At 40.4% G+C, this 24,162-nt stretch overlaps 1 protein-coding gene across 3 annotated transcripts in view; it reads left to right on the top strand.

The window, feature by feature from the left end:
* Positions 1 to 12,302, top strand: part of WFS1 (wolframin ER transmembrane glycoprotein) — a 36,433-nt gene extending 24,131 nt beyond the window's left edge. For all 3 annotated transcript variants that reach the window (XM_069793974.1, XM_069793963.1, XM_009927054.2), the window contains exons 4-8: positions 2,005 to 2,149; positions 2,974 to 3,144; positions 3,814 to 3,894; positions 7,752 to 7,897; positions 9,573 to 12,302. In XM_069793974.1, coding sequence (XP_069650075.1) covers positions 2,005 to 2,149; positions 2,974 to 3,144; positions 3,814 to 3,894; positions 7,752 to 7,897; positions 9,573 to 11,381 — 2,352 coding nt within the window. In that variant the 3' untranslated portion in view covers positions 11,382 to 12,302. The remainder of the gene's footprint in view (positions 1 to 2,004; positions 2,150 to 2,973; positions 3,145 to 3,813; positions 3,895 to 7,751; positions 7,898 to 9,572) is intronic.
* The last annotated feature ends 11,860 nt before the right edge of the window (positions 12,303 to 24,162 follow it).

A 24,162-nucleotide genomic window follows, 5' to 3' on the forward strand; every position in this document is an offset into this window, starting at 1 on the left:
ACCAAAACTTTTAACTTACACAAAAGCTTGTAATTTTATAATCAAAATAAAGAGAAAATATTTTCTCATTGCTCAGGTTTTGGGGGTGGGCTCTGTGGGTTTTTCTGGAGGAGGTAGATGTTTAAATCTTAATGCTAAACCTAAAAAAAATTAAAAAAAAAAAAAAAATCCACCCCCCAAGAACCGCAAACAACAAAACAGACAAACAAATGCCAAACAATAAAAAAAAAAATAAACCCACAGGCAAGCCAAAACCCACTTTATCATAAAACAGGTGTTGCGCTATCATTTTGCTTGTACAGTAGCCTTGTGCAATGTGACTAATTCCAAGATCTGCTAGACTTTTGCAATATGAGTTTCTATGTCCAAGAGATCCTTATAAACTTAAAAGAGCTGCATCTTTAAGTGCTACTGTTCTTGAAGCTTTGCTCAAAATCTCAATGGCTATAAATACAAACGTGTTCAAGAAACAGCTGTTCTTGTCAGAGGATGTTATTTACCATGTAACTTGTTCAAGCAATTGTTTTCTGAAAGAAATAGCTGAAGGTACATCTGCAGTTGGGTGATGAATTACCAGGCAATTGCTGAAATGTTTCTTTCTTTTTTCTTTCTTTTTTTTTTTTTTTTCTCAAATAGTCTCTTCTTGGTCTGCCACTATATCTGTGCACTCTCTGTTAAACTCTGGCATGACTTTGTAATCAATGTTTAGTTCTGACTTTTGGATTACTTAGTCCAATTTTTTTTCTTATTTCTGTATGGTTTTGGATCGTTTCAGTGTATGTGCTATGGGTTTAATCACTATGATGTCTAGCCAATAACTGTCTATGTAGAAGTTATTGGAACATTCAGGTGTATGAAACCAGTTGAAAGGCTGGAGACCTAACCTTTACTGGAAGAAAAAGATCTGTTATTATATCAGTGTGTTTAATCTACATGGGAATAATGTGAATTATTAATCTTTCAGAGGTATTTCTTTAGTCACCTTTTAGTGGTAATACCAAAGGCAAAGTTTTGGAGAAACTGTCAGACAGGGTTTTTTTCAGCGGATAATACTGTGGACTTGTGGAGCTATACTCTTAAGGTATTGCATTAATTACTCCCAGAACGTAACTGAAGTAACAGCAGGGAGAGAGGGAGCGCAGTGAGCCAAGCAGAAGCATTTCCCAGATTCTCTAGGCATGCAGATAAAATCTCCAGTAGTTTTGGCTAGTTTCTGCCATTTAATATTTGTTGCTTTGTGGTATGATAAGCAGAAGTGTTTCATGCTATTGCCTAAATATATTTACTAGTATATTATTATATATTTCAGTTTTATAGAAGGAAGAAAAAAGGTGATTTTTTTTTTTTATCTGTAAAACAGTAATATAGGCAACTGCTTGATAATTTCTGTAATCCTGAATAAGAAAGATTTTTACAGGCTATTTCACTGAATTTGCTTGATGCTTAAGCAGTATTAGTTTCATTCCATTCAGTAATTAATCGTGAGTTTGCTTTCACCTTCAGTGGCTCAACTGCTATGAGTCAGGGATTTCACTGCTGAAGCCTCCTTCTGTGTGAAGGCCCTTTGTCAATAATTTCATCTGAATTTCTGAATGTCACTGGCACCAGGTTATTACATTTAATTTTTGTGTTTCTAAAATGAGGGTAGCAGTGTTGTCTGACCATTCTTAGAGGAGTAAAAGGATTCAAGAAAACTTTCAGAATTCAAGAAAGCTTTTAACACTGGGAGCTTTACCTGATCCCGCTAGGTGCTCGATGATCCACAGCAACTAATTCATTGACCTGGCAAAATGTGTTGGGATTCCTTCTTGGTTCCAGTTCTGGAAACTGATCTTGCCCTGCAGAAGATCGACTTACAGCTATGTTCTTTAGTGCTAGGAGCAAATGTTTTGACCTTTTGTTCAAAGAGTATTTATTCTAGCTGGGTTCCAGGGGGTGGGAGGAAAGAGACAGAGTAGAGTATATTTCAGTAACTGAAGGAATTCTGTTCCCTACTTATTCTAGGTGGGGAAACACTTCTTAAGATTAGCAGAAGAGGAGGATGAAGAACTTAACAATTGTAGTGCGGTTGACTGGTTCATCCTTGCTGCTAAGCAAGGTCGACGAGAAGCTGTCAAACTATTGCGTAGATGCCTGGCAGACAGAAGAGGTATGGGTTCTCTGAGACTTTTTGCTTGCACTTCCCACTTTATCTGAAATAATACTATATTCATTTTAACACTGAAGAGAGGGGTTAAAATACGATGGGAATGTCCATGGCAAAATTATGTGAGTAGTTGCTGACAGCCTGTTCAAATAGGTAATTTAAAAAGCATTAATTACTGATACTGCTCATAAAAGCATTTATATTAATTATTTGCTTGAATTCCTCCATGGAATTCATGCTTGTTCTTCCCCTCCCCACCTTTCATTGAAGCTTCTTTTCTGTGACCGTGAAGGTCGTATATAACCACACACCACCTACATGTCTGCTGTTGTTTCATTCTTTTGCCCCTCACCAGCCTCTCTCCTAACTTTTCACTGTCTTCTCCCACTTTGAGATTCACGTCTTCCTTCATGCTACGCCCCATGCTTGGAATGGTCTCCTCTCATCTGCCAACTATCTGAACTCTTACTTACAAGAAAAAAAACCCAAACAACTTTGATTAAATTCTTGCTGCCTTTTACACGTCACCCATACTTATGCGTGCCACCTTTTGCCTGAACTGCTGTACTTCAAAAATTGAAGCAAGACATAAGGGTAATGCGTGTCTTGCCCAGTCTTTGAAGTACAGTTTAAACTTAAGTAATGTGATTTAGATTTTGATAAGCAATGGGCACAGAAGGGCATTTCAGTAATTTACTTAGGTGGTCAAAATGTGAATGAAACTTGAGAAGTTTCAGACTAAACTGAGGAAAATAAATTGTGAGAAAATCTTTCATTTCTGCATGGGTGTGGGATAATAGTATGTAATGTATTTTTCTTTTTTTGAGGCATCACTTCTGAGAATGAGCAAGAAGTGAAAAAGTTATCATCTGAGACTGACTTGGAGAGAGCTGTGAGGAAAGCTGCCTTAGTCATGTATTGGAAATTAAACCCAAAAAAGAAGAAGCAATTAGCAGTTTCTGAACTACTGGAAAATGTTGGGCAAGTTGACAATGAAGGTTTGTTTATGAACTAATTTATGGTATTGATAAAATACAGACTTACAGGCAGAATACTGCTAGAAACCTAAAGGGCTTTACAAACAATCAGGCATGACATAACAGTAAATGTATGATCTACTTAAGAAAATGTAACAGTGTTAACGACCCTAACTCTCTTTCAATACCTGTTCTCTCTGGACCAACAAAGTTAGTTCATAAAGGCCCACCAACTCTTCCTGTAGGTTATGATTCAGTTAAGGACTCATAAAAGTGACCAAATATTAACAGTATCTTCATTCAACGCTCGCTGTCCTTGGCAAATAAATCTTTTATGGCGTTTCTGTGTTTGATTTTTCTCCCTTACCTGCCCCCCTTCCCCCCAGCCCCACCTTAACAGTCATCCTGATGATATCTTACTAGATATTTCAGTTTACAAACCCAGTCTTCAAGACACCTGGCTCACTCTGCCATTACAGCTGTGTTAATGCTGTTCCCTATTCTAATACAGTAATAGGAGTATAGAAAGCTATGTAGCCACTTCCTACCTGTTTAGATGTATGTTTGTCTTTCCCTGACTTTGAGGAAATACTGTTCTCCAGATACTGCAGCTTGAAGAACATTCAAGTGATCAAACAATAACTGTAACTGACTGCTTTGACTTTCCATAAACTTCTGTTATTGAACCAGATGGTGAGAAGCAACCTGGCCCAGTCCCAAAGTCGGTGCAGAAGCAGAGGAGAATGCTGGAGCGATTAGTGAGCAGTGAATGTGAGTGCATGCTGCTGCTTTCAGTCTTTGCCTGTGGTTTTGGTTTCTGTTTTGGCTTGCTAAGCAATTCTGTGCTGCCAGAGTAAGAATGTGTAGCAAGCTTGGATTGCTATAAACTGCTAGTGTCTATTTATTGTATGTGCAAGGTAAATAACTGATCTGCATGTGAACTCACAGAAGACATCACCATTACAGTCAACTTGTCAGTGACTAGTATAGGAAGAGGAGTTTGCATGCCATTTTGTTATTTTTATATTCTTGCCCTTTAAGCACTTACAAGTCTATTCAGCAAAAAAAAAATTTGCACTTTCAATAATTTTTTTTTTAGTTCTAAACTGTAGTAAGCTTTCTGATTATAATAAGGGAATTAATTACACAACCATTTAATGCAGATAGATCCCTCATTCTATTTGCCTTGCTTCTGTTTGCCATTCCCTTATAATTAATGTTTGTCTTTTCATATTGGTTCAAGAATTTATATAGGAAAGATGCACCAAGATATTTCTTTCATAACTGAGGAGCAGCTTAGTTCATGTAGTGGGGAGAATTAAACCACTTGACACACACATGGTCAGATTTGTAGACCCAAATCTGTGAGTTTTGTAAGGTATGGTGGGGTGGGGGTTTGGAATTTGAAATAAAGTTCTCCCTAGCCTTGCATACCTAAGAAATGCTGATATGCTGCTGGGCCTTCAGGAGCAAAATCAAATTGTAAAATTGAGAAAATTAAACAATGCAGCATGTGTAGTTTTTCAAGAACATTATCTAACATAAGGTTCACTTAATCATTGTCAGGAAAATCTCACTTTCTTGAAATGCAGTGGGTCATATGAAATAGTTCATGTGCAATCTAGATCAGTTCTTGAAGAGCACTTTTAAATGTAACAAAGCATATTGCTTACTAATATATCTGTAGTTGAGAATACGTTTAACTAAAGTGTCCTATGTGAATTAGTGAGCCAAATCTGGGGGTTTGCAGGTTTAAATTCCTTGAAAGACTAGATTTACATTTCATTAGGTCAGTTTGGCCTTTACCTGCAAGGATTGTGTTCATTACGCGGGTGACTTCTGAAAAGAACATTCCTAAGAAGAGTGGAGTATTTCAGTTTTACGTTAACTTTCACAGAAGTAAAAGAGGAGGAGGGACATGTGCCTGTGTATATGAGTAGGGAGCAGGTGACAGGAGAAACAGTATTTTGGAGACCGAGCTTCTGGGCCTATCAAAACTTCCGTGAGAGTAGGTCAGCTGTTCTTGTGACTTGTTTGACACTTCTGGAAAGCTGGAAATAGCCCTTCAAGGAAGAAATAGCCCTTCAAGGATAAGACTGTTGTGTTTCATTGTCCTGTCATGGTATTATAACACAGATGTATCTGGGTTCATTTGAGCTACGTTGTATTATTGGTGCTTACCGGACGGCACTAGTGTTCCTTCCATCCCTTAGTTGAACTGGCACGTGCTGATAGAGCGTGAGTGCAAAGCAAGTGATTTTGTTCTGGATTCTTCAGTAATTCAAAGAGTGTCAGAAAAGGAACTGGCAATTTTATTTTTTTTTAAAGGCTTAAATGGCAGGTAAAATAACAGGAGAGTAAATGAACCTACATGTAAGCGTAGGAAGAAATTGATGTGCATATTTTTCTTTTTCTACGGTGGATGGGGGAGGCAGGGGAATTTGTCATAACCAAATTGAAGACAAAAAAAAAATCTATGAATAATAAAGTAGAATCTACAACATAGGCTCTTTATATCAGTTTAAGAGACACCTAGGTGACAAAATACTAACAACATATAAAAACGAAAAGTTTTCATCAAACACTTAAAGTAGGAGTTAAGCTGTTACCTCTTCTCTAGAGAGTTTCTATCTTTTCATGGATGAACAAGACAGCTGTTACTCTCCAGCATTTATTTCTCTGATCCACTGAGTTTCTCCATTTATCTTGCCACCAGAAGATTCTTTCTTCAGTTTTAATACATTGCCAATACTTGGAAGATCATTTTTAAGCCAGATCTGTGTTTGCAGATATCTGATCTGGGCTATCCTTAGTGGAGGTATGAACAGAAAATTAGACCTGAAGTTGTCAATGGACAGTTGTTGCGTGCCTGAGAGTATACATGTTGTTACATTTGATAGGCCATCTATACATAGTAAGTTAATAAATCCTTCCCTCTCAGAATGCCCCATGGTCCTGTAAAAGTGCTGTTAAGGAATTTTCATAAGGTTCTAAGCATGTCTGCTTGCTGATCCCACGCCAAAAAGACTATCTTACTATGGTATATTTTGTCCCAATAGGACAAGAAATTTAGATGACATGTTTGGTATTAGGCTTGATTTGAACCCCTGCCAAAGACAGCTAAGGAGTCTCACTGATTTCTTTGTGCAAGCAATGTCACCTTACAGTCTGTGAATGATAAGAATAGTTAGCAAAAATAAATCCTTTCTTGTTTCTTGGGAGGCACGCCAGATGGTATTTTGTGGGACATACGGGTTCATGCAATGGGGTGGGGGGGGGGGAGAAGAAAGTCCAAGCAAAAGGCAATAAAGCAAAAGTCTAATTGTAAGCTGCTGGTTTTCTATTGAATTGTTTTAACACCCCTCTTCCTGTAGCAGGTATCTTCACACAAATACTTTATTTTGTTCTGTATCTACAGTGTTTTCAATATTAAATACTTTTATATATAAAAAACTTCTATAAATGTAGCATTTTTGTGAAATTAAAAAAATGAATAGGCTCAAACCCAGTAATCCTCTGATTTTAAATTTAGTGAAACAGTTCGGTTTTCTGTCTCTTTAAAACCTTACACTAGTATTAAGCAGGCAAGCTTTCATATCTTTGTATCAGCTGACTAGCTAAACTTACTGTGTAGGAGGCATGTTACAGATTTTTGTCATTCAACAGTCTTTCATATCTACAGCAATGTCATTTGCTTTAGTGTATGGAAAAAAGTTGCTGTTAATTATCCTCCTTTACAAACAACATCAAGCTTGTCTACCATAGAAACTAGCTAATCCATGCTAATGTAAGCAGCTAGCTATGAAAAGAGTTTGAAGCAGTGTGTAAATCATCTTCTGTCTTGCAGCATCCCTAGAGTTTTCAGAAGTAACCTCTTGCCTCCTTTCTACTCACAGGAGTGGATAAAGATCTTCCAGGGCAGAGGGATAAATTTTGTCTCTGTGTACAACTGAGCAAAATATATTTTGTTGCTGGCTCTTTGTTTTAGATCATAGTTGATTATAGTTTGGGGGAGGCCCTTTGTATAGCCACGTAGCTTATTAAATTAATACACTATACATAATCTATATTTAGTCTTGTAGATATGAATAATTGGGTATTTCCCATAATTACATGTCTGTAACTTCCAAATTCAGAAAAGCGACTGCTAAAAGCCAAATTGGAGGTTAGTTTTTCAGTTGATAATGTACAGATAAATTCATTACTGTTCCTATGCAATTCTTTCTTTTCAACATGGCTGTTAGTTAAAGATTTCTCTCAAGCAGTTACCAAAGATATAATAGAATATGATTCAAAACTGTGTGACCTAAGCCAGTAATCTTTTTTCCTTGGAATACTTGCAGATAAGCTACATTCACTCACTCTGTTCCCCTACTTACGTGTATAATAAATTTAACTGGCTGGTCTGACAAGATTTAGAGTAGTCATATATTGCTGGCACAAGCAGCTTGTTTTCAGCACAGATCTCAGAACAAGTTGCAAAGTAAGCCAGCGTTATTGGTAGTTCAGTTTTTGAAGCCCAGAGTAGATCTTCTTTAATACCAGGAAAAAAAATTAATATTCCAACTCATAATCAGTACAGTGTTGTAGTGATACTATTTACTCAAAGTCTTCATTGTATCTTTTAGCCAAAAAATTTATTGCTTTGGATGACTTTGTTGAAATTACCAAGAAGTACGCGAAGGGAATCATCCCATCTAACCTGATTATGCAGGAAGAGGAAGATGATGAATTGGCAGGGAAGACTCCTGAAGAGTTACCCCTGCGACTGAAGGTAAAAAGGCAATACTGAACAGGTTTTGTTGAAGACCTCTTAACTTAGGCATTTCAGACAAGGCGGAGGTGACACTTGCACTTGACTCTCAAAGCTCATGTTTAGCCTGTATAGGTCAGTACAAGAATTGATGCTATAATTTTTTTTTCGGACTTGACTTCATATATATGTTACAGTTTCATATATATGAGTCATATATTTAAGAGAAAGGGATAATGGTTTTCTCTGGAAGAGGGCAATCTACCTTCATTACATCTCAGTGAGGATTTAAATGTCCCTATCATAACTGCCATATTTTTATTATAGATGTTATTATAGGCTTCATATCTTTCTTATTTAAACAGGAGCAAGCAGGTGGGAAAAATTATCCATAGCCTTGAGGTGTGAAAAGGTTCTATTACAAAGGAATTCAAGAACCGTGTTAGTTGCTGTCAATGGTTTTCTATACTGATACTTCCCTAGGTAGTGAAAGAAGAAGGGAAAATTAAGTCAATACTGATATAAATTTGAAGAAAGGTAGGGGCTTTCCAGCTGCTGACATGAGAATTTTTGTTATAATTGTTGTCATTTTGTTGTCCATTATCATATGGTAGGGGTGAGGAGAAAAAAAAAAAGGGGAGGGGGGTGTCTTTTCTTAGTCTTTTGAAAAACTAATATTCTGGAAGAAATGCATTTAGAAAGAAGAACAGGGATACCTTCACTAATAAATAGGCTTATGCCCAAGTCATTGTGTTTGTTGCCCCAGCTCATCATAATGCATAGATCTTCGCTAAAGCATTCTTGGCCTTTCCCTTGAAGTAATTAATGTAAAAGCGCAAGTTCTGGGAAAAACATAAAAACTGGCTTTATGGGGGAAGGAGGATTGTTTGCAGCCTCTAATGTGCAGATGCTAATATTTGAGTATTTGTTTGAAAAACCCCATCCCCTTTTATTGATGCTATGTAAAGTGCGTGGTTGGCCATAGGAAGAGGATTTGATGCAGCAGTTCCTCTGTTGTCTGTTGACTGTGTGGGACATAAGATAGGTAGAATTTTCAGATCCTGTACAGTTACTGTTGTGGAGTTAAAAGAATAACTATAATTACTACATGTTTAGGGAAAGGTATTTCTGCTGCTTACAAACCAGATTTTGACAGCTGCATCCCTAGGTGCTTGGGAAGAATTGTTTTAAAGATAAACCACAGCTGTAGAGACTTCCTGTAAGTGCATATGAATCATATGCGCTACTTCCTGTAGTGTATATGCATATCAGAATGTATAGCATAATCCTTGCAGAACAGTGGCAGAGTTAAGTGCTTTAAAGCTACAGTACTCACAGCTTAAGTAATGACTTAAGATAGTACAGGACTGCAGCCATGTAGTTTATCTTCGGTATGAAGTTAGCAGAGCAGAATATTTGACTAGGAAGCCATTTAATTATATGTGTCAAAGGTAATGAAATATATCTTTCCTGAAATCAAAATCGCCTCTGAGCTTCATCTGACTGAATTAATCAAAATAGAGCTGCTAATCTCAGACAAAGTAATCTCATTTTATTGGCAACATTTGTCTGAAATATAAATCTTTTCATGTCAGCTGAGGTTAGACAACTGACTGCTACTGCTTCAGCTAAGAATATCTGTGATGTAAAGATACAAAACTGCTCATAAATAAAATGCTTCTTTTTCTCTTTCCAGGTTGTAAAATATCCGCTTCATGCCATTATGGAAATTAAAGAATACCTTATAGACATTGCATCAAAGGCAGGAATGCATTGGCTGTCTACCATTGTTCCAACACACCATATCAATGCTCTCATCTTTTTCTTCATCATAAGTAATCTGACAATTGATTTTTTTGCCTTCATTATTCCATTAGTCATATTCTATTTGTCCTTCATTTCTATGGTGATTTGCACACTGAAAGTTTTTCAGGACAGTAAGGCTTGGGAAAACTTCCGCGCTTTGACTGACTTACTGCTTCGTTTTGAACCAAACCTAGATGTTGAGCAAGCTGAGGTGAACTTTGGATGGAATCACTTAGAGCCATACATTTATTTTTTAATGTCGGTATTCTTTGTCATTTTTTCCTTCCCTATAGCAAGCAAAGACTGTATACCATGCTCAGAGTTAGCTACCATCTCAGTTTTCTTCACAGTGACAAGTTACATGAGTTTAAGCACGTGTGCAGAACCTTACACACGAAGAGCATTAATGACTGAGATAGCAGCAGGTTGCTTATCCCTATTGCAGGTATTACCTGGGAATTTTGGCTACTTGAAATTCTTAGGTAAAACCTTCTTTACTGTTCCTGTAGGCCATTTCTTTGTGATAAATGTAAGCATCCCATGCCTTCTGTTTTTGTACTTGTTCTATCTTTTCTTTAGAATGGCACAGCTACGGAATTTTAAAGGCACCTACTGCTACCTGGTCCCATATCTGGTCTGCTTTATGTGGTGCGAACTCTCTGTGGTCATTCTGCGGGAGTCCTCTGGCATTGGGCTTGTTCGTGCATCAGTCGGTTATTTTCTGTTTCTCTTTGCACTCCCAGTGCTAGGTGTAGGCATTGCGCTGATGTGTCTTATCCATTTCATTAAGTGGTTTGTGTCTCTGGAGCTCATGAAAATTGTAGTGACTCTGGTTTTGTGTACTGTTCCCTTGCTCTTCCGATGGTGGACGAAAGTTAACTTCTCTGTAGTTGAAATGGTTAAATCCCTCACTCGAAGCTCAATTGTGAAACTCATTCTGGTGTGGATTACAGCTGTAGTGTTGTTCTGTTGGTTCTATGTGTATCGATCGGAGGGAATGAAAGTTTACAACTCTACCTTGACATGGAATCAGTATGCTTTTCTCTGTGGACCCCGGTCGTGGAAGGAGACTAACATGGCCCGTACTCAGATTTTATGTAGTCACCTGGAAGGACACAGAGTGACATGGACTGGGCGGTTCAAATATGTACGCGTGACAGAAATCGACAACAGTGCAGAATCTGCAATAAATATGCTTCCACTTTTTATTGGCGATTGGATGAGATGCTTGTATGGTGAAACCTACCCTCTTTGTGACCCCAAAAATGTTACACTGGAGGAGGAAGAATTGTGTCGTCTCAAGTATTTGACAAAGCATAACTGCCACATGAAAATGTTTGATCGGTACAAATTTGAAATAACGGTGGGCATGCCTTTCAGTAGCAAAAATGGAACCAAGTCTATGGAGGAGGATGATATAACCAAAGATATTGTGCTGAAGGCAAGCAATGAGTTTAAAAAAGTGTTGTTGAACTTGAGGCAAGGAAGTATAATTGAATTCAGCACAATTCTGGAGGGTCGTCTTGGCAGTAAATGGCCTGTCTTTGAACTGAAAGCAATCACTTGCTTGAATTGCATGTCTAAACTCTTACCTGCAGGTAAGCATGTGAAAATAGAGCATGACTGGAGGAGCACAGTGCATAAAGCCATTAAATTCGCTTTTGATTTTTTCTTCTTCCCATTCCTGTCAGCAGCATAATGAGCTCTCATATTGGTTCAGTGGTATCTTCAGTGTACGCTGCATTTACACTACCAAAGGTTTGGCTTCTTAAAAGGTTAAAAAAAAAAAAAAAACCAAAAACAAAAAAACAACAAACCACCTTGCTGTAGCAATGCTGAAAATGTATGCTAATGTAGAGCACTGGTTGAGTTTTGTAAGTGTACACACTGTATCCTGACTTTAAACCCTGTATGACTGAAGTAATATTTAGTAGTTTAATATTACAAATGAATGCAGGAGATTGCTGCTGACTAATTGCATGGAGACTATTTTGTCCAAAATGGATATATATTTGTCTGTGGTATGACACTAGATGCATTCACTTGCTCAATGTTAAAAGCACTTTAAATATTCACAATGTGCCCATTTGTATTTTCACAGGTATGATTTAGAATAGGTAGCTGACAATAGCTTAGGTTGCATATATTGCTTGTATTTATTTGGTGTTTTTTAGAAAAAAGTGATCTTAGAGTCAGTACCTGGTGGTGATATCTGCGTACAGAACTTATTGTTCCACTATTTGTCCAGAAGATAGTGACCTTAATGTTTTTTGAAAGGGCACACCATTCACACCCCAGCAAGGTTGTAAAAAGTCCTCAAGCTTCCATTTTGCATTAAATAACCTGTACAAAATAAACTATTTGTTCTGATTGGTTATGATAGCTACATCTCTGACACTAAGTTATAATCCATGCTGGTGTGGGAAGGACAAACACCAGAGAGTAAGTCTGGTATTTGGATGGTACCAGTAGTTGTCAAGCCAAAGCAACTGAAAATAGTACCTAAAAGTCTACAGTGGAAACTGAAATAAAATGTTTGTTTAATGATTTGTATTGTGCAAATAAACATAAAATACAAACTTGAATTAAACGGGTACAACATTTGTTCCTTATGCTTTGACATTGTGAGCAGTTGTTTATGTTGCAATGATAATAGCTTTCACTGAAAAATACAATTTAGGATGTTTAAAATGTTCTGGTGTGAGATACTTGAGGTTGTACTTCACGTTATTTGAAGCTATCAGTAAAATCAGAGTATGCCAGGTGAAGTTTTTGTAGCTGTGAAATCTACACGTACTATTTACCCCTGCTTTCATTGTGACTTACCACCTTTTTTGACCACTGGATGACTGTACTTCACAGATACATCACACTGTTTCCCTGACTAGTTGTGGGTTGACCCTGGCTGGATGCCAGGTGCCCACCAAAGCTGCTCTATCACTCCCCCTCCTCAGCTGGACAGGGGAGAGAAAATATAACAAAGGGCTTGTGGGTCGAGATAAGGACAAGAGAGATCATTCACCAATTACCATCACGGGCAAAACAGACTCAGGTTGGGGAAAATTAACTCAATTTATTACAAATCAACCGAAGTAGGGTAATGAGAAACAAAACCAAATCTTGGAACGCCTTCCCTCCATCCCTCCCTTCTTCCCGGGCACAACTTCACTCTTGGATTCTCTACCTGCCCCCCCTCAGCAGTGCAGGGCGATGGGGAATGGGGTTTACTGTCAGTTCATCACACGTTATTTCTGCTGCTTCATCATCCTTGGGGGCAGGACTCCTCACACTCTTCCCCTGCTCCAGCGTGGGGTCCCTCCCACAGGAGACAGTCCTCCACAAACTTCTCCACTGTGAGTCCTTCCCACGGGCTGCAGTTCTTCATGAACTGCTCCAGCCTGGGTCCCTTCCACGGACTGCAGTCCTTCAGGCACACACTGCTCCAGCGTGGGTCCCCCACAGGGTCACAAGTCCTGCCAGAAAACCTGCTCCAGCCTGGGCTCCTCTCTCCACAGGGCCACAGGTCCTGCCAGGAGCCTGCTCCAGCGTGGGCCTCCCACGGGGTCACAGCCTCCTTTGGACACTTGCCTGCTCCGGCGTGGGGTCCTCCCTGGGCTGCAGGTGGAGATCTGCTCCACCGTGGACCTCCCCGGGCTGCAGGGGGACAGCCTGCCTCACCATGGTCTTCACCACAGCCTGCAGGGGAATCTCTGCTCCGGCGCCTGGAGCATCTCCTCCCCTCCTTCTGCACTGACCTGGGGGTCTGCAGGGTTGTTTCTCTCACTTGTTCTCACTCCTCTCTCTGGCTGCTGTTTCTGTCCGTCCCGGAACTTTTTTTTCCTTCTTAAATATGTTATCACAGAGGTGTTACCACTATTGCTGCTCATCTCAGCCTTGGCCAGCGGCGGGTCCGTCTTGGAGCCAGCTGGCATTGGCTCTGTTGGACACAGGGGAAGCTTCTAGCAGCTTCTTACAGAAGCCACCCCTGTACCCCCCCTCCACCCCCCCCCCACTACCAAAACCTTGCCACACAAATCCAATACACTACTCCACTGATCCTGCATTAGATTCTTTTTTGCCTTTGCAGATCAGTCATCACCGGGGGCGGGGAGATGTGTTATCGGTGAAAACTCAACTCTTGATAGAGAAGGGGAAACTTTTGGGGAAAACGACGTATTTGGCTGCACTCCAACTAGGACCACCCTCTTGAACATCACCCTGGGCTGCAGTTGGGAAGAAGCCAAAGGCACCTCTGGGCGTGCTGCCCAGTTCCCAGGCAGCGAGCCAAGCCTGATCTTGCAGAGCAGAAGCCTCCACCATCCAAAGCCACGTAGTCGCGTTTAAGCCCATTAAAATCTATGAAGTAGAAGCATGTCTTCCGGGTGCTTCTAGTTTTGAAAACTGTCAGCCATCTCTCTCTTTCCACCTGGGGAAAAGGAATGGTGGCAGGTGAATTCAAATCTTGTCATAGTTTCTCTTACCTAGTCCTACTCTGGCTGGAAATAAGCCAAACTTAGCCTTTTTTCCTCCTTCTGTTAGAACATCCATAGGCTCTGTTTAAATATCTAAACATTCTTCCTGGGTCTGAAATTTAAGCACAAATTATTTTTTTTTTTTTAACTTTTTTTCCTTTATATACACATAATTGTGAAATTTCTATTTGTGTTTGTCAGGAGAAAAAGAGGCAACAGTCTTGGTATTCAGAACTAATGTTAAAAATTCTTCTGTTTTTAGCTTTTACTTTTTGTAAGGATGTCAAGTTACTGACTTACTGTGGTGCATTTTGAAGAAGTTATTACATATCCTGAAAAGGACAAATTGACTGAAGTCAGATGTGGAAAGTCTTGCAAGAAGAGGGAGAGTATTTTAATGATTTCTTTGGAAAGAGCTGCTTTTTAAGACCAGACAAAAGGGTTAATCCAGGTACTTCAGTTCCCATCTGTAACATAATATGATTATAAGGCTTAACTCCAACAAGTCTGACACTTCTATTTCAGCCTTTTCTGAGGACATTATTAGGGGATATTGGCATATAATTGTTATTACATTTGCAAACTTAGAATTATCAGCTAAAATACTCTAGTTCCTTGGAGAAGGGGAGCTCCCTCAAGGATATTGATACCAATATTGGTCAGATTCCAAGTTATACAATTCCCCTTTATGAACTTATACAAAAAACAACCCCTGAATTAGCTAGATCCTGGGAAAGAGAATTCATGTGCTCTGAAGTGACAGGTTGATGGGGACAGTTGGATTTGTCAGCTGTTTCTTTCCAACAGAGGTGGAAAGTTTTGAACACCAGCACATAGGAGGTCATTTTCCATATATTTTTAGCTCTTCCGTGTATCTGAAAGGGAAAGAGGAGGTAAATTTGACTTCAAGACCTTTAAATAATGCCCTTTAATGCTAGTTCTCAAGTGTTCCTTCTTGATGCTTTTATATTTTTATGGAAAAAGAGGATACGTTAACGGTAACATGATGGATAGGTACTCCATTTTCTTGTTGGTCTAGTGTTCAGTGTTCTGAAACCTTTAGCAAATAAATCTTTTCTCTCTAAATAGTACCTTAGCTGACAAGCACAAAGTTGCTAATACTTAATAAGCAATTGCAATTCCAGGCAAGGTGGTTTTGCAAAGGGTGCTTCTCTCTACTTCACATCTTGCAAGCAAACAGAGCACAAAATAACTTTGTTCCACTCGTGCTACAGCGCTATATTCCAAACCAGTCCATCTTCTGGATTGGAAAGGAGAGAGACAGAATGTGGCAGCTGCTGTTAATTACTCAATCCTACATTTATTATTTTCTTACTCAGTTTTGAAGACATGATGAATTATAAACAGTTCCAAAGATAGGTGCCCTTTCTCTAGGCTGGTAATTCAGTCTTTTGAATTAGTATTAATTACTGAAGAGGAGGAGGATATTACATGGCTATTGACACATCTAAATTAGGTTCAGCTGTTCTTCTGTAAGCTCAGCTTTAACATTTTGAATATACAGGATTTAGAGTAAATATTCATTATTTGAATTTCATCCGCAAAGTAACACAAAAAAGTACTGCTTGTTCGCCAGACTGGTACATTCTTCTATAAGCAAAGAAAAACAACAAAACACATATAGAAATTCTGGATAATCTAAGAGCCCACTCTGCAATGACTAACAGCCTCTTGCAGTAGGCAAGAATGCAAAGAGATTATACTTTGCGTCTTGCCCAGTTCTTCCAGAGAAGGAAGTCAGTAGATCTGTAGGAATTACATGTGGCTTTATTTCCTAGAACTAACTGGTCATAAGTGCCATAAAATAGCTATTATTAACTGTAAATTTGCTTGCAATTTTTTGTAATACAGGGTAATAAGAATGCTACCATTGGGGTAGCGCAGTACTTTCTTACATTCTACACAGCTGGTGAACTTGAGCCTTTGACATAAAATGATAGGCCACCTTCCAGAGCACACCCATGTCTGTCGGCCTTTGGGCTTCTTTATTTCCACTGAAAAAGGCAAAAGAACATTCAAGGTTATGAATACTTTCTTAATACATTTGAAATCCTTTGCAGCCTTTCAGGGTAAGGGTTGTGTTCAGTAACAGCTGAAGGAGGTTAAAAGAGGCTGTGCTCTGATCTCAGCTTCACAGTTGCAATTGTTTGAACAGCAGATAGGAAGGAAAACCGGCTACTCAACCATTAAGTTAGGAAAAATATTAACCTGTGCAGCAAAAATCAGGTGGAACCCATCAACTTGCAAAGAGATATATATCTGCTCTAACAACTTCCTGCATAGATGCAAATGTTACTTAAATGCAAATAGGATGCCCAGAAACTCAACAACTAAATCACATTACTGTTTATATGCATTAATTAAGATGGTTCATTTGTTTCCATATTATCACTCAAAAGATTTAATTAGCTTTTATTCCGGAAAAAAAACCAACCCAACATTAGCATCCTGCAAGCTCCTCTTACAAATTATAGCCTGATGTGGAAATCACCTTCCCATTAAGGAGGGATGTTCAGCACTGAGAAAACTTGGATTTTCATCACCTCTAATAAACTTTGACTTCAGGTTTTGAACCAGAATGGGAACATAGAAACACTGCTTGCAACCTTCCTTTACAAGATATTTTACGTGAGTATAGAAGGAAACGTACGGGATATATATCTTCCCACTGACAGCTACAGAAAGCAGCTTCTGTGAGATTGTAGCTTCACAATACTCATTTCAGCATTTTCATCTGACAAAAATGTTCATTTAAATCTGTGCAATAAGTGATGTGTTTTACTGCTCATTCTGATTTAAGTACTGAGTACTTGGGGTGTTTCCTCTGAGGGGCTGCGACTGTTGATGATGAAACTGAGAATGTTTGCAATCCTACTGGAAAAAGTACATGTGTGTGTATATATACAATCACTCTTCCCAAAATACAGTAGAAACAAAAGAGCAGGAGGTTATTGATAATCAGCTTTTTAGCCAAGAAGCAGTTGCGTGCCTAGTGCATGGGTAATGTGGGGAATATCTGTGTATGATATATACAGTGAGTACATATGTTGTTTTTGCAGCAAAGCCACCTGGCACTTTAGTTTGCCCACACCCACGTAAACAAGCCCCTAGAGCTTTCCTGCCGAAGCAGCATGTCCTCGGGTCTAGATGTTAGCTGTCCCTCCCTGACCTTTGCCATCTGGTAAACTCTTTTAGCCCCAACTCCCCTCTCCCTCTTTCCCAGATGACCCGTGGGTTGGGATGTGAATTCCTCCTTATCTGTCTCACTTTGCAACAAGGAAAATAAGGCAGTGAAATTCTGGTGTCTTCTGGTGCATTCCCACTACTCCCGCTGAAGAACATGCAGTTTTCCTACAGTTGTCTCCAGACAGTAGGCCACTACCTTCAAACTCACAAAAAAATGAAGATATGCTCCCAGGGCAGTGACAACACTAATAATTCAAGTATGACTTGGCAGCCCAGACGTTCACAGCCTGACTTAGGTTGATAGGTGCAGTCCTGGAGACTGGTGCCACTACCTGGTTGGAGATGGTTCACTTCACTTCACGCTAGCTGCAGCAGAAGCAATATCTGTCCCCTGTGGTGGATCTGGCTGGATCGCCTGCCCCGACACATTTACAGCCTGCTGCATCCTCCTCCCTTCTACAGATCCCCATTACGAAGAGAGAAAAGAGGGCTCTACCCAAAGGTTTTTGACTGCTCCAGTGTGATGGGGGATAGATTTACCAAGGGAGGTAGCGTTCAATTAGGTTTGAACTTTCCCACCTGCCACCAGTAATAAAAATTGGGCCAGGTTACATGCAGAGATGCCTACTCCAGTGCCACGGTGTGCTGAGGTCTCTGTTGTCCTGGGTCCGGTGCTGATAGAAGCTCTCTGGTGGGAGATGGTCTGTTGATGGCAACACCTGGGGGTCTTTGATCCTGGCCAGAAGCCCTGTTGCTCCTGCGTGCAGAAGGTGGGAGTTAGCATGGGCCTTTCCTGCTCCCAGGTGGTGCACGGATGTCACTCCTGGCAATATTTTTCTGTTGCAACTTCTGTTCTAATCACGGCATCTTTTTAAGGTGCTGGTATCTTCCTTTTACTCTCCAGATAATGTGCATCAGGGTTGTGGGTTTTTTTCAGGGGCCATTTGGAGAGGAAACTCTCAGGTGGCTTGAGTTTCCCCAACACAGCCTGTCTTGTTCTACAGACTGTATAGGTGGAGTCTTAATTTAGGATGTTCTGCAGTGCCTGAAATTAGTCGGTGAGAATACTCCTCTCAGTACTTACCTTTATTGCTTGAGTGGCGTGAATGTTGTGCATTTGTGAAATAGAAGCATCACACCTCCAAAGCCACTTTAGTCCATGCACAACACAAGTTTGGGAGATAGAAAGAGCATGGCTGAAAAACAAACAAATGAACGCTTGGCAATAGGAGAAATATAAAAGCAGAGCAAGTGGTGCAGTGGGTTGCTCTTGGGAAACTCCCGTTTGACACAATGACATGTGACACTAATGTCATGTAATATTTTTTTTTGCAGCTTTTAGCTGCATCCTCTGCTCGTGAGGTCAGACTGCAAAGTTCACTTGACTTGGAGAGGGAGGGGTTTTAAATGATTACACTCTATGAAGAATAACCTGAAGTAGATTTGCACATAACTAAGTTGCCTGGGTATACGGTGGTCAGAATGTTGTCATCTTAAAATCTTCTATCCTGCGTCTTAATATAAGTGGGAAGCGGAGTTTTTGACCTACGGAATGAAATAAGTCACCTACTTCTAGAACTGATGTTTCAGCATTAGCTTGCACATCTGTTGCTCTTCCACGGAGAAATATAAAGCAGCCTCTACCTCTAGACCAGTGCCATCTCAGACCCTGTGAGGCTCACAGCACCAAAGCTAAGGAGAAAAGCTTTTGTGTAAGGGCTGGCAATTTGCCCCAAGTGGAGACAGATCAAGACTCTGGAGTCCTGGGGGTGCACCCTCTCTCCTGCCACAGAATGCTTCCCCTGCATCCTCCATAGCTCCGTCCGAGGCACAGGGCAGCCACGCCACAGCTTGTGCCACAGCTGCTGCATTTTCAGTTGAGTTTCTGTGGTGTTGCCAGTGCATCTGCTTTTATTCCTACTCTTATGACAGGTGATATTTCTCTTAACCCTGTTCTTGAATCTTATAATTACATGTCAGTGTACATTTTAGAAAAACAAATTAGGTTTTAAGAGAAAGTGCTCTTCATTGGGCTAAAAAGTAAACTTGACATAAAATTCCTTCATTTTATAGCAAAGCTTGTAGCTTTATTTTGGTTGGCATTTCCTTTGTTATGAGGCTGGATTAGTCAATGTTATTGACATCTGCACTGGCTTTATGGAGACGTCAGTGAATGATGTACAAAGGTAATTAACAATTCAAGTTCCCAGTCTTAATTATTGGCAGAGATTTAGTTCTCATCTGCAGTTTGGTGTAGGATGCCAAAAGCGTCACAGTACAAGTCATCGCCCAACTGTTGATGAATTGTACTTCTTCAATATGTTCTTTAAAAAGTTAGGAGATACAGTCTAGCTAATCTTGTCCTCACTTAGGGGTACTGCCTAGCCATTATATGTGGTTCATTAACCTCCAGAGAGAGCACATTTGTGTCTGGAGCCTCTGTGTGCTTGTTTGCTTTATCGATTCAGTACTTGCAGGAAAATGGTACTTTCCAGTTTGGCGCAGGGTACGTGCGTGTCCTTTCGCTGGTAAACGCATCACCTGTGTGGTTTGCCTTCGGTGCCATCAGATGGCACTCCAGGCTCACCCTGCATTTTCTCTCCCTCTGCTGCTGTCTCCAGAGGGCACCGCCAAGGAACAAAAGAATCAGGTTCTGGTTTTACTCCATTTCGGAAAGGAAATGCAATTAGAAAAAATCTTTTAGGAAAAATAGATAACCATTGGTAGAACCACTTCCCCGCCAGTTACAATGTACGTTACACAAATGACTAGCAAAGTCATCGCTGCAGAGTGTGTCTGCAATCCAAGACTATGAAAACGGAGAAAAAAAAATTCTATTTTCCTTGTGATAAAATCCTGTGTAATGATAAACTAACGGTATATGAAACAGTGCACAGCAAACTTGTGAAATGTGCAGTCTGGCTGCTTTGCAGCTCAGCAGCATTTTGAGACGGTTCCTGTCTCTAGAATCTTTTAATATAAATCTGACAGCGTTGAGCTGCATTGTTTGCTTCTGTTGTAACGTGAATAGTGACAACATGCAGTCCTGGTGTGCCTTCTGGTGGAAACTCTGTTTTCTCCTGGGTCTTCATGTGTTAGATGGGAAAAAAAATAAAATAAAAAAAAAAAAAATCAGGGCTTATCAGAGCTTAAACCTTTTTATTAACTTTCTGTTACCCAAACAATAAGAAAGAGAGAAAGTTTGTGGCAGAGTTTAATTAAAACTTAGGCAGAAGATGTGCTGCTTTTAAGGGAAATTCCAGCTGCAACTCTTGCTTGAGATCTCCCTGCGATATAAATTAATGCAAAGATTTAGGGAAAGCAGAAAAGTTGTGTCAAGATCGCACACCAGATAAAGGCCGATAGGAGAAGCCCTGAAAGACTGAATGTTCATCTTTTACAAATCAAATAGAGAGATGACAGCAGGTTGTTAGAAAGACTGTTCTGTTTTTGAAGGTGGCAGGATTTTTCCGCAATAATAGCAACTTTGGCATCAGAAAGGGCCTTGCAAATGTTACTGTTAACCATGGGAGACGGCAGTGCTTGACAGCAGGAGCTGTGTCATGCTAAATTAGAAAGGGCTTGAACCAAGCCCACAGACCCTGTAATATATCAGAAATCAGTGTGTGTTGATCTCAGTGTGGCCTGTCTTTATCTGAAATAATTTCTTCACTTTAAAGAGTGAGGCATTTCAATAAAGCACCTCTTCTGTAGTTCCCTCTCCTGTTCCTCCCTCCCTATTCAGGGCTGGTGACAGCAGAGATGTTTCCACGACAACAAGCCACACTCTTGCCTCAGGTGACAAACTATAACTTCAATAAATAACCACTGAAAAGAGCTTCAAACAATTAATTAGGTAATGGAAATGTTATTTTAATAGGTCTTAGATGCTTGGAAGTAGTCTACAGACTGAATTCTGATCAAGAATCTGTCTGCAATCAAAGCTGAAGCTACAGTCTGAAGGTCAGGATGGATATCACTGCCTGAATACTCCGAGAGCCCCCCTATTTTTAAAAAACTTCAAGTTCAAAACATACTCAATCAAAAGGATGCAATGCAAAGCAAGCATATTTTCTTTTGGTGCTAGATTTGTTCAAAGCACATGCTGGCAGGAAATATGTTCAAGGAATTTACCAACTTAATCACCAAACGCAGTCCATGGCTAGCACGCTGTTTGTGCATGTGCCCCTGCGCCAGTGTGACAGACAGATGATGAGCCCAGCAAATGGTTTTGCAATAAATGGATTTTTCAGTCTTCTCTTTACAGAAGATGCTTTCCTAGAGTTATAAATGGATGATTCATAAATCTCTCCTAATGCTGCTTCTAGTAACAGTTCAATTGATCTTTAATCGTTGTTTAAAAAGTGAATCTCCATGGGAGTGTTTCAGTCCTATAGCCTGAAGTTTCTCTAGCCCACGGCAGCTCTTCTGTCTTGCAGCTTAGAAGTAACATAGTCTTTAAGCGCAGACAGATATACTGTACTGAGTACCTGCACGTGCCTTATATCACAGTTCTCATTTAGCATGGGTACTCTTTGGGCCTGGTAGCTGTCCTGGCAGAATTTTTTTTGCTTTAATTATTATATTAACTTTCCTCAAAATAGTGCTTCTATGAAGCAAGAGCAAGAAAGACAATGGCTGCCACCTTTCACCATCCCATGAAGTCTGTTGTTGTTATACAAACACCTGCCTTTGCAGTGCCAGACATGCTCCTACGCCCTTCAGAGGCTGGTTAGGGATTATGGTTATGGGCTAAGCCCTACCTTTCTGTGCAAAAAATTTTCAATATCTGTGGATGAGGGACTCTGCATCACTCCTACTGAGTGTCTTCTCAAGCAGCTCGCTTTTGACGGATTATTCCCAGCCCTTTGTTTTCAAAAACTAAAGATGCCCTAGTAGCTCCCTTTGCAGTACGCTGGGGTTCATCCCACTGTTGCAGTGTGTCATTGCACAACACGGATCAGATAGTTGAGAGTAATGTAAAATGGAATATAATGTGCACAAATACCAACAAGACTTCCTTTACAGAAAGTTTTTGAGGGAGAAAATGGTGATTTGTCAAAACTAACTTTTGCAGAAGCCCTGTTGGTTTTGTTATAACTTTGTCAGGTCAAGGATGAAATCCAGGTTTGCTGGAGGCATGGTAAGAAAACCTCACAACAGCTGTTGTGTGGGCTGTTCACGTAAAGCAGAGAGCCTTGGCTCTGGTCTGTCATCTGGCCCTAATCTTTGGAAGAAGAGAACTGAGAGAAAAGTGTATCTGAAGACTGATAATTAAGGTGTTACTCTGGCAGGGAAAAGATTGCATTTCTAAGTTGTACAAATCAGGGAATAGATGCTGCGTCACAGCATCTCATGTAGGGCAATCACAGCCCTGTGCCTATTTCACTCTGAGTTTTCATTGTGGGACTTCTTTATTTCCCCTTGGAAACTCTTGAAGATCTTCCTTTGGCTCCTATGGGCATGAGACCAATACACAAAACCTCAGGGTTTCTCTGCAGAAAGATGCCTTTTCTCCACTTCACCTCCTGCAAGAGAGCAAATGATGTAGATATGGGCCATAACAGCACCCAACTCGTGTATGTTGGGAAGGGAGAAGATTCACGCAGGGTCACTTTGGTAGGTGGATGTGCGTAAGGGGTCGTGTCCCTCGTGGTGGACGGCTGGAAGGGCTTTGTGTCTCATATGTGACAGTTGCCTCTTTGTGGCAGATTTTTTTAATTGAAGGTTTAAACGCTTAAACTGCTTTTCTTAATGCATTGGTGGTTGCTAAGATACAACCTCTCCGATTCTGTAAATCTTCCACTTGAAATACAGTATATTGGCAAATCGGGCTTTCCTCTCTGACGGCTCAAGAGAGAGGGAGATGACAGGCCACTTACCATTACCCCAAGGAGAAACTGCTCCTGCAGCCTGCAGAGCTTGCTGTGGTTGGTCCAGTGGTGGGAGTCAAGGGGGTTTTAGTGGCTTCTGGCCACTGGATTTGGCCCAGGGAGAAGGCTAAAGGGAGAATGTGAAGAGTCATAGGATGAGGTGGGAAGAAAGGCAACGCAGGGAGAAGAGGCAGGCAGCACAACCGACGAGGGGGTGTGGGGGACAAGACTGGGGACAGACTGTGTAGAGGGAGCAAGGGAAATCTTTCTGTCCCCACTTCGGATAGCTTCAGGCTGTGATTGTCCTTCCTGAGCAAGAACTGCCTTCTCCCTGCTTTTATAATGAAGGGTGGATCTCGGGAGAGGCTGCGTTTGGGACTGGTTTGACAGGGCCTTGGGGAGAAGCTGTGCAAGGAGAGATTTCCTGCAGCTCTACAAAGTGATTAGGAGATATCGGATTTAAAAGTAGCGCTGGACTCCTGGACATTCTTTAGTAATATTACAATAGCAGCTCAAAATAGCCAAACAGTTTAAAAAGAAGCCTTGCTGAGCCCTACTTGTTCACAAAATATGTGGAGGAAGGTGGTCTAAAATAGTGCAGCTTATCTCTCATTTCATTCGAAAGTTAAGTCTTTATCTGCTAAGGTTGCAGAGGATATTTTGAACGTGTTGACAGGGTGCAATTGATGCAGCAGCATCTATCTGGGTTTGCAGATCAATAGCTGTGAGAAACAGAGAGTGCAGCTGTTCATCTCGGAGAGGTGTTAGCAGAGATGTCAGAGGATGGTAATTGAACCGGCAACGTTCTCCTTCCCACCTCTTCCAGTCCGAGAAGAGACAATCCGAGATGTGCATAAATTTACTGAGAGCATTGTCTCCTGTATTGCAAACAGATCCCAACACCAGTATGTCTCCTATCTAAGGGAAA

The sequence above is a fragment of the Haliaeetus albicilla genome, chromosome 1 (genome assembly GCF_947461875.1).
Source record: "Haliaeetus albicilla chromosome 1, bHalAlb1.1, whole genome shotgun sequence".
Classification (NCBI taxonomy): domain Eukaryota; kingdom Metazoa; phylum Chordata; class Aves; order Accipitriformes; family Accipitridae; genus Haliaeetus; species Haliaeetus albicilla.